The sequence below is a fragment of the Cryptosporidium parvum genome, chromosome 3 (assembly GCF_000165345.1).
Source record: "Cryptosporidium parvum Iowa II chromosome 3, whole genome shotgun sequence".
In the NCBI taxonomy this organism is placed as follows: domain Eukaryota; phylum Apicomplexa; class Conoidasida; order Eucoccidiorida; family Cryptosporidiidae; genus Cryptosporidium; species Cryptosporidium parvum.
Window position 1 is genome coordinate 833,014 of NC_006982.1, and position 11,278 is coordinate 844,291.

The window sequence follows — 11,278 nt, forward strand, 5'->3', positions numbered from 1 at the left end:
AATGAATTCTTTTCCACTTTGATATAAAGTCGGTTATTCTTCCTTCAAAAATCAATGTGAACAACAAATATACATATATATATATTTATTTATATGTTTATTTAAACCAATAAAAATTTTAGAGAATTTACCTTAGATTTTTTAAAGGATGAACGATATTCAAAAAAAATTTCTCTTCCTATTTCCCCTCTAAACTCACACAAATAAATAGATTGTCTTGTGTCATGTCTCAGGCGGGAGACACCGGTACCTTAATATTAAAGAAAACAAAAAAAAAGCGATAATATAAATTAGGGTCAAAAATTGATTTTTAGTAAATTGGTAAAGGGTTGATTCAACAATATTGAGATAGTAAGGATTTCGATATTGGTCCAAAATAAATATTTAGTTAATACTTTTTTAGATTTTCAGAAACGTATTTCTTAAGTTGAAATGGACCATAATCTTGAATTGGGGAACTACTCCGATTTTGATTTTCAAACCACTTCAAAATGGATAGCTAAACACTCAAAAGGCAAAGAAGGGCTAATTGTTGCATTGCAATTTTCTGTATCTGATATTAAATATGCCCCAAGAATTCAATATCTTATAGAAAAGCAAGTAAATTGTATAGTTTCAAAAGAAGATGGTTCTAAAGATCAATGTAATATTCGATTTTTTGTTTTATCTGATATTGTAAACCCAGCATGTTGTCTGGATGTTTTAAATATCAAAAAGTCACATTCAGATTTAGTAATACACTTTGGTTACAGTTGCTATCATAATATTAGAAACTTCCGTCTACCTGTTTACTTTGTCCCATCCTCCTCTGACTATTTTTATGTTTCAGAATCTAATACGCTCTGCGATATTACAAGCTTTCTGTATAAACAGCTAAATAATAGGCTTCTTGAGGGGAATAATTCTTTGAAAAGGATGAATGTGATACTCTCATTCCAAGGAATATTAAAGAACAACTCTCAAACGACATTGTTGGATAAAATAAGAAGTTCTGAATTGAATAAAACTAGCAATGATGTAGAGATTTGCATATACCAACTTTCCCCTATAAATGTTACTGACTGTATTCAAGATCAACACTCGGAATTTATTTGTGATTTACTTCTATCAAAATTGGGGCACGACAAAGAGTTAAAACTTGATGATTTGGAGAAGCGTTTTGAGAGGTCCAAAAATATGACTTCAAGTGAATCTGTAATTTTCTTCCACTTTATTTCTAAAGATGATAAATATTCTAATCTTCCTAATTCTTTTCTGGAAAGAATTTTCCTTAGATATAATCAATTATTTGAAATTTTTTTGTGCCAAGTAAATGACTCAGATTCTAGCATAGAACTAAATCCAAATGCTTTGAATGAGTTGAGTTCTATAATATCTAAAAGATTTGTTGTTATTGAAAAGGCAAAGTCAATCCATTCTGAAAATCATGTCGCTTTTGTAATTACTCCTGGAATAACGCAATTAGAATGGAAACTTATTGAATTTTTTAAAAGGCATAATTACAGGATAAACGCAGATAATGGGAAAAAAATAAAGATTGAAACTCACATTATTTCTTTAACTGGAGTGAATGAAGTAAAATTAAGAAATTTCCCAGATATTGATATTTTCTGTTTTTTTGGTTGTTCTGAGTATTTTTTATCCCATATTATTAAAAATCTTAATTTAAAAACTCCAATTATTCTTACACCCTTTGAATACCAGGTATTTCTTGGAATTACAGAATGGAGTACGCGTTATCTAAATACCCCAGACTTACAATCTCATGTCTTAAGTGACAATGATCTTTCTTTTCACTCTTCAATATCAGATTCTGAAGATTCTGAATTAGATCAAGATTTTTCAAAACTTTCAATTGAGGACTCAGAAATATTGAAAAATAACACACTTTCCACGAAAACTGAATCTTATTCTTTGCAAAGTATCGACAAGAAAACTAAAAAGTTATTGGTATCATTAAACTCAATTAAAAATAAATATGGGCGTTCTTATTTTGGTCTAAATCCCTTGGAAAACACTGATCATATACCTAAAATTACTCAAGGAAGAGATGGAATCGCATCCATGTATAAAAATGAAATAATATAATTTTATCTAGAACTCAAAGCTATGGGAACAAGAAATGCAAAACAATCAACTGCTTAAAATCGGTGCGTGATTCATATATGATCAATTAGTCAAAATGACTCAAACTTTATAGATTAACCGTTCACTATATTTAAACTAATCAGAAATTGGAAAAAACAAAATATATTACACCAACACTTGATTCCACTTACACAAGCCAAACTTTTTAACAGTTAGAGGAAAATACACTTCACAATTAAGGGTTATAAAGTTATTTTTCCATAAATAGAGAATTTAGAAAGTAATGCTAATAATATCGAGTAATAGATGATACACTACCCTATTTAAATAAAATACAACAATCTTTTTAATTATCTTCTCATCAAATTTCAAATTGAAACCTTGCCGCCGCCTGTGTGCGTTTTCTTACCCAATATACGGAAAATTACTTTCAGTATACTTTTTTTTCGGTAATATTGACAAAGCACTTCTTCTTTTGTACAGAACATCAGCACAGTATTCTCGGCATTAATTCATTTTATCATTTGCATATATAACTGCTGTATGATTTATGCTTAATAAGTAATGCTATCTATTATCAACATATTAAGCTTTGTATTTAAGTATGGTTTATTGAATTGTACTTCTCATCTACTTTTCTCTATAATAGCACTCTTTTTCTTACTTGAATTCAGAATTCTGACTTCAAAACAAAGCCAAATGATTGTTAAATAAAAAGAAGAAATAATAACAAAGACTGTTATTATTCATCTCTTTAATTAATATTGGTTGTTTTAAAGAGAAATAAGCAATAATTAGCGTTAACATTTAATTTCATTTTTTTCTTTTTTTGTCTTCATTCACTCTTATTATTTGTGTAATATTTATTATTTGAAGCATAGTATTTAGAATAATTAAGATATCTCTTCCAACTTTTAAATTTTTTTCCCCACAGCTCTATACATACCTCTCTAAACAATCTCTACTTATCAAAAAAAAAGGTTAACTCCATATGATTTTCCAACCCTGAAAACCTTATAATATCACCAAATTATTAACAATGATTTCTTCCCTTTAATCATATTTCTTTTATCTTCTTAATTATATATTTTTGGGAAGGAAAATATATAATTTTGAAGAAAATTATATAAAAGATGCAATAATTTCCAAATTACATTTCAAGGGAAGTTTTAGTATTTAGTAAAGTATAGGGTGGGCATGGGCTATCTGATATGGATAGAGATTTTGTCAATGAATACATCAGGAAAGAATAATAACATTAAATTCTTCAAAAAGCTTTGGCGTACGTAATGGGCGTGGTAAAAAAAATATATATATATATGAAAAGCTTAGAAATATATATATTCTATTTTGCTTCAACTTAAATATGCTTGCTTTTAAGATGTAGAGTATTTTGGAATAACATGCAATGTAGCCTGTACTGAGAATGATTCTGGAATGTATTTACCGCTATTTGCAATATTCTCTTCATCCTTTGAAGTATCTGGTTGCTCCTCAACCTTTGAAATTTGTGAAGATGTGAGTGAAGTTGCTGAGGCTAAACGTAAATCGGTTCTGTAAGTGACACTCAATTCTACCTCACTAGAAATCTGATAGATTGAAACTCCTGTTGTGAATATGGATGCAGCAGAAACCTTACATGCAATTAATCTGAATTGGTTATTAACATATGCAAGATTTACAACAATTTTCTTGTTGGTAGAACATACACAGCCTCCACTTAATGTACCAGTAGCATTAATCTTTCCTGGGACATTTTCCAAAGTGAAGCTAGAACCGTTTGTTTTTAATCTTAATTGCGGTTTTCCTGTTTGACCTGAGAATATTAAATCCTTACCACAAGTCATCTCAATACTCAAACTTTCATTGGGTGAAAATGGCATACCGGAAGATAAAATTGCATTCTTAGAAACTACAGTACCCATAGGATATAAATTGCTTGCGTTTAAATTTGGAGTGTACAATGTTCTTTTGAGACCATATACTATTGCTGCAGTGGTCTGACTTGAATCAATAAATACTTGACCAAATGTCTTAGCAGCATTGAAATGTTGGTTGTATGGTAGTTTACATAATAATGCAGACTTTCCTACTACGTAGCTGTGGAAATAGACATGCAAGTCGGATCCATCTACGAAGAATGTAATATAGTATTTACTACCAGGTTGGAATTCAGCTTCATCTGGTACTTGTGATGAACAGCTTGAGAATGTTCCAGCTTCACCAGAATATAAAGAACTGAAGAATGAAATATATTTCCTGGCAATAACTAGTGTGTAAACAACTGATCCGTTGTATAATAGTACAATTGAATGTAAGAAACCTGGGAAATTGGGGAAAGTCTTTGCTACCTCATCCTTAACATAATTTGGGTAACGTGATTTGAAAACAAGAGAAAAGTGATTTGGATGTAATGAAGTAGAGCATAAATTCTCAATTGAACTAGCTGGTAAATATACTCCTGGTGTAGAGAAATATCCATATGTTGGATTTTGTGCATTGCACAAATTATAAGCTAGTACCATAGATGCTTTTGCTGTAGTAGATCCATATTTAATATATTGCCAAGGAGCTGGGTTACTACTATCTGTTTTGACATATTCTATAACAAAACCATCTAGCTGAGATACTAATACCTGATTAAAGTTATCCTTGTTTTCAAGTGCTAATAATACCTTCCACTGGCCATCCAAATGATAACCAATAGCATTACCGACAAATTGAATAATAAATTCTTTAGAACCAAAGTTATACACGCTGTAAGTATCTGTTGAACGTTCAAATCTTGTAGTAAACTTGATTGTAACACTTCCAGACCACAATGTAGATGTAGATGAAAATTCAAGTTGTGCTACAATAGTACCATCTTCTCTTTTGAAAGAGAGTGAAAATGTATTCTTTTGGAATGAATAAAATCTGATAAAGAACTTAGCATCATTGTTAACCGGCTTATTACCAGGCATGTAAACCTTCGAAGTGGTACATACACCATAAATGCTTAATGTGCAGCTGTTATCGCCAGATCTTGGAGCATAGAATTCCTTAGAAACTGGGAACCATGTATTAACATTGTTACTTAAAGAGTAACTGTATGGACTCTTTACTAATAATTCAGGGACAATAGAGTTAATTGGCTCATACTTAGTGAAGTCACGATTATATGCAGTTTCACCCCATGCTGAAATTACAGAAACAAGATTTCTTCTCAACATGGCAAATTTACCTGAGCCATATGGATTTTCAATTAATAAATTAATTGCCGAATCTTTGAACCCAATACCAATTCTATATTTAGATCCTTCTTCTAAATTCACGCTCGAGGGGATTGGGGCACCAACATGGCCATTATTTCTAGTAATGGCAAGGGGATTATGGATTGATAGACCCAATTGATCTTCTGTAATAAAGAATTGAAGTATAGTACGTCCATTACTTGCCTTTAAATTGAAAACTTGAATAGCATTTTCAATTGGAATACCAATATTAAAGGCTTGTTCGAGATTAGAAGATGGCTTTTCAACAGTACCTGTAATCATAATAGAGTAACCATTTGTTAAACGATTTGTACTCATATTAATCAAGGAAGAACAATTGTCGAGACTGGTTGAAACAGACTTTCTTGCATCACATGGAGAATGGAATGTTAAGTCATCGTCCTTTTTAATATTATCGGAATTGGTAGAGTATTTTTCACTGGTGTATTCCAAGGCAACAGAACCACCACCAAATACTGGAAATGTTGCAACCCGGACACTGTTTCCAGACATATTTTTATGGAAGATAAATTTAAGCTTCTTATTTAAAGATGTAGATGGAACACTTCCGAGTAAGAGACCGCAAATGGAAGCATATATTTTAGATTGATCTGATGAAAGAAGGACAGAAAGACCTTCATGCAAGATTCTTTCCATACAACTTGGAGGGATCTTTGCATAAATAATATCTTGTGTATTAACATTTCTCATGCTAAATTTACCAGTTGAAATAACCGTAAAGGCAAATTGATCAGAGTTGTTATCTGATGACTTCACATAGAAAGTGAATGGGAATATGACTGATGAAGACTTGACTGTCAAGTAAGTGCCCTTGACAAAACCTGAGCCATCCATGTGAACAATCTGAGATGCATTACACTCTCCATTTGTTGCCAAATAACAGTTTGCAGCTTGTTGCTGTGTTCTAGAAGTCGAACTACCTCCACTGATACCTTCATATCCTTCGGCAGGATAATCATTAGAAAGTGTGTATTTAGAACTTCCTGAATAGACATTATCCTTTACTGGCCTGAATCTGGTAATTGAAATGGATCCGAGATTTAAATCACAGAATAACAAGACTTTGTTTCCAATATATCCAGATACTCCTAATTTGTTATTATTTGAAAGACCAACAATTATTTTTATTTCATTTTTTTGATTAAACACATTATTACCAGATAAATAGACAGAACAAGCGTCTGTTAAGATACCACTTTCTGAGAATAACACTAAAGAAACTGAATTTACAGATAAGAATACTGCTGCTCTCATATTTTCTGCGTCACCCATTGCAATTGCTCCAAAGAGCTCTTTTTGTGAAATGTTTGCATAATCATTAAAGTAATTACCAGAGTCATAAAGAGATTGGATTTCTACTTTTTGACCGGGAGATAATGGGTTTTGTAGTCTAAATTCAGAACCATAACAAGACGTTTCTCCAACTCTACATTTGTATCTACCAACTGCAGAACCCATTAAGGTTTGCTCTGGAATACTTAGCATTACTGAAGTTGTAAACCAAACTGTGGTTCTAATCTTATTTATTTGAGCACCTTTAATCTCGGTTGATGCGAAACAGGTATCACCAATACAGATAAGTAAATGTCCGTCTGTGAAAAAATAACCCAAATGTACGATATCTCCAGAATTCAAATGATTTTTTAATGAATTTGCATCGAAATTTACCTCTTTATTTTCATTTTTATGAGCATTCTGGATAAGGAATTTGTATTTGTTGTTACCAGAGTAGGTAATGCTTATTGTTAATTGAATTTTTGAATCGTTGTATTTAATGAACGTGTGCTTTACTTTGTTAGAGGTTATCTCTCCTTGATTAATTACAATCTTAACACCATCCTCGAAAATGTTTCCACCTGGATACACGACTTCAGTACCTCTTCTCAAAGAGAATGGGCCAGAATATACTTGTGAGCTTGGATTACCAGGCATAGTGTGTTGAACAAAAGTTTTGGGAGCGGTAAGTGTCATAGTTTGTTCGAAGTGAATATTATAATCCATTGGACCAGTGAGTGGAACTATCGAGCTAATAGCTTTGTTCAAAATATAGAGACTTCCTACTTCGTAGTATTTCCCATCCTTATGCTTGAATAAAAATGTCAAATAACTATTGTTATAGTAAAGATAATAGTCGAAGTCGTCTCCTGACTCGACTCTGAAATTAGAAGGGGTTCTATCAATGCTTATACCTTTACTAATACGTTTAGAATCAACGAAATTCTTTGTATCAACCTCACCAACGAGACCAAATCCAATAGTCTCCTTTGTAATAACCATATCAATGAAGGGCTTCTTGTTGTCATCAATAATTCTCAAGACAAGTTTGGTTTGTTCGACTGGAATCCCATTAAATTTACTAGCAAATAAATTGATAGAATCTGGAATTTTACCTCTTAATCTTAATGTATAACCACTTGAGAGCTTGTTTGAACACAAACCAATTACAGAGCCACCTCTGCACGATGTTGATTGGCATGAGAAACCCAAACTACAACTTTCTCTTGGAACAGATGCAGCTGGAGGAATTTCGGTTTCTGATGATGCCGAAACAGAAGCGCATCCCAGAAGGGTGTTGAGAAACAACCCTGCTAGGAATACTCCAAAGTATTTCTGGAGCCTATTCATTTTGATCTAATTCTGGATGAAGACAACTTATACACTAAACCTGTTCTTTTGTACACTTCTTGAATACTAGATTTCTTCAGTTTAATAAAAACAAGAATATTTGTTGCCTTTGCCAATTATTCTCTTACGCAGTTGCTCTGCGACTAACTGAAGACTAATCACACCAACAGTCAACTTTCAATTCGCAACCAGATTATGCACCCCTGATATTGCATGCATTATGCGGAGACAAGACATACTCCCGCATTACTCATTTCTATACGTACAAATGGGAGGTTAATTAGTAAACGTAACAAAACTTGCTAATTAAGTCAATTATTTGTTCACTAACGTCTTTATTTAAATTGGAGTTTTTTTGAGAAAATTGAGTCAAAAGAAAATTTATTAATGCATATGGCGGTAAGATTTGTACTAGGAAAAAAACACACGAAAATGAATAATTTTTTAAAAAATTACTTAAAATTCTTGTATAATCAAAATGAATATTAATTAGTGAATTTATATTTATATTTTAAAGTGTTTTAGTTTAATCAGAAAATGCTTATCTGAATTCATACGTTTTAATTTCTTCCAACTAAAGATAACACCAATTAACGATTAAGTTTTAATTATATACAAAAAATTGAATAGATCTGCTAGCATATTTAAAATAAATTACCTGCTTATTAGGATTTGATTCTCAAGTGCCATTTGTGGGTTCAAGAAGAGATGGATCATTTATAGCTGCATTAATATTAACAAATATTCAGTTAGTTTTTCTTAAAATTAACGTAATTATTGAATTGCGTTGTTAGAAACCATAGCTTGCCGCCAAATAGTGATGATTAATTAAATCTCAAATTTTAAAAGAAGGAAAAACTTAATAGCTAAGATTTCATGTTCAAAAAAGGAGAATTTAATTAGATTCTGTAATAAATTGTGTTAATTCTAAGATGAACAAATTTTGCATATCTATATAACCATCAATTTAGAAGAAAGTAACATTTGAAATCAAACTGATTTATTAGCCAAAATATTTTGCATCTAGTCTTTATATATATAATGAGGGGGTTAAACTAAAATGTTCAAATCAAAATTTTTGTTTTTTTTTATTTAATCAATTTTTTAAACTTTAAATGGAGTTTTGGCGGTAACTATTCTATACGCGATTATCGAAAGTCAAAGTGACAGAAAAGAAATTATAAATAGGTGGGAATAAATTAAAGATTATTAAAAAAAGGTATTCAACTAGAAAATTATAAAGGTTTGAATTGGCTGTCTAAAAACAAACAATGAAAAACGAAAATGATAGCAATGAATTGCTTTCATTTTCTGAACTCTATGGCTCAATTCTTGATAGAAGGATTATTCAATCTTTGACTAATAGCAATTACTTGGTACCAACTAAAGTACAAGTCGAGGTCATTAAAAAGATTATTGAAGGTAAGGATTTATTAATTAACTCTTATACAGGTTCGGGAAAAACATTGGCTTATGCAATTCCTATTTGCCATAATTTATTAAATATATCAAATAGATTAGCTAATAAGGTGTATTCATTAGTTTTAGTACCTTCAAGAGAGCTAGTAATCCAAACCCATGAAATTTTTGAGCAACTGTTGGTTTTCTGTGAGAATAATGTTTCTGTTGGAACTATATTTAATGCAGATGATAATTTGTTACATAAAGGGAAGGATCTTAAATATGGTAGCTTTCGTTACAATATATTGATTTCAACTCCTGGAGATATCTTATGCGCTAAAGGAATGGGCTCAAAGGAGTCGATTTTCCAGAATATTGCTCATTTAGTAATTGATGAGGCTGATTTGTTATTTGCTTTTGGTTATGACAAAGATATGAGCAAAGTTTTGGATCTACTTCCAAATTCTCAAGATAGAAAGTATCAATGTATATTGCTTTCTGCAACATTAAACAAGGAAGTTGATTCTCTTAAAAAAATGGTCCTTCATAGACCTATTTTTGTTGATATTAAACCTGAAATTAAGGAAGATTATTTCGATCAAGAAGGTAATGATTCAAAGTGCCAAACCTCGGGATTGTTAAGCGAGTACTATACCATTTGCGACAGCATGGTGGATAAATGGTTAATGCTCTACATTCTTCTGAAGATGAATGTAATTCCTAGAAAATGCCTTATTTTTGTATCTGAAGTAGATACTGCATACTCAATTAAGCTCTTTCTTGAAAGGTTTGGGATGAGTTGTGGCGTTCTCACTCCTATTATTCCTGCTGCAACTAGGAGAATGCTAATACAGTGCTTTAACCAAGGAAGCTATGACATTTTAGTAACTAGTGATACAATAAATGAAAAGGATGAATCAGTATTAAGTATTTTAAAGGATAATTCAATCACATATAGAGGGGTTGACTATAAGGAAGTTGCTTCCGTATTTAATTTTGATTGTCCAAGTAGTGTTAGGTCATATATTCATCATATTGGTAGAACAGCTAGAGGTGGTTCTTCAGGAGTTTCAATAACTATTGTCAATAGTAATATACCTAACGAAATGGAAGTATTGGATGAGCTTTTAAACGATAGCAACCGAAAAATGAATAAATTGAAGATCACATCCGAAGAGGTTGCCTGCTTCAGATATAGAATTGAAGATTGTATGCGAATTTTAACAAAAGGTAACATACAAAGGCACAAACTCCAGGAAATACAAGGGCTTATCCTGAACAATACCCGTCTTCTTAAGTCTGGCTATTTCAGCAAGCATCCAGGAGATAAAAATGTACTAAAGTCTTACCATAAGCATATTACAAATGCTTTAAATATTTCAAATTCTGGAAGGGAGCACATTAAGAATATCCCTGATTATTTATATGATATGGTTAATAATAATATTTCCAATAGTCCTGATTTTGTTTTAGATCAATCTTCTATGCCAAATGTTTCAATGGATAGTGTACTTTCTAATACCAATAATAGTAGTCATGGTGGAAGTTTGACAGAAAAGGTACAAGAGGCTATTCGTAGAATGGGAGCCAAAGATTTCCAGTTTGTTAAAGAAAATAATCTTAACCCAACAAATGTAAACAAAACTGGAAATTTAAATTCTGGCAAGAAGAGAATTATAAGTCGAAAATCTCAGCTTAAGAAGGAACCAAAGTCGTACGAAGGTACTGTTCCAGATGAGCTTCCGGCTATTTCAGGCCGTAAGTTATGGAAGCTTAAACACAAAAAACGTGTTAAGAAGTACAAAGACTTTATTGATGATAACAAATACAGGAAGAAAAGGGGCGTAAGAAGATAAGTGAAAATTAAAAATTATATTTTTTTTCTTTTA

General features: G+C 31.5%; 3 protein-coding genes across 3 annotated transcripts; 2 read left to right on the top strand and 1 right to left on the bottom strand.

Annotated features, from left to right (window-relative positions):
- Nucleotides 1–432: 432 nt before the first annotated feature.
- On the top strand, nt 433–2,088 carry cgd3_3360 (conserved hypothetical protein; the record flags this gene model as incomplete). The annotated part of the gene is made up of 1 exon (XM_626887.1): nt 433–2,088. The coding sequence occupies one exon, from the start codon at nt 433–435 to the stop codon at nt 2,086–2,088; it is 1,656 nt and encodes a 551-aa protein (XP_626887.1).
- A 1,376-nt stretch (nt 2,089–3,464) lies between these two features.
- Nucleotides 3,465–7,988, bottom strand: cgd3_3370 (large hypothetical protein with signal peptide; the record flags this gene model as incomplete). Its single annotated transcript, XM_626888.1, has 1 exon — nt 3,465–7,988. The coding sequence occupies one exon, from the start codon at nt 7,986–7,988 to the stop codon at nt 3,465–3,467; it is 4,524 nt and encodes a 1,507-aa protein (XP_626888.1).
- Nucleotides 7,989–9,250: 1,262 nt separating this feature from the next.
- Nucleotides 9,251–11,245, top strand: cgd3_3380 (Dbp9p, eIF4A-1-family RNA SFII helicase, DEXDc+HELICc; the record flags this gene model as incomplete). Its single annotated transcript, XM_626889.1, has 1 exon — nt 9,251–11,245. A coding segment is annotated over one exon (1,995 nt), but the record flags the coding sequence as incomplete, so codon positions are not given.
- Nucleotides 11,246–11,278: the final 33 nt, after the last annotated feature.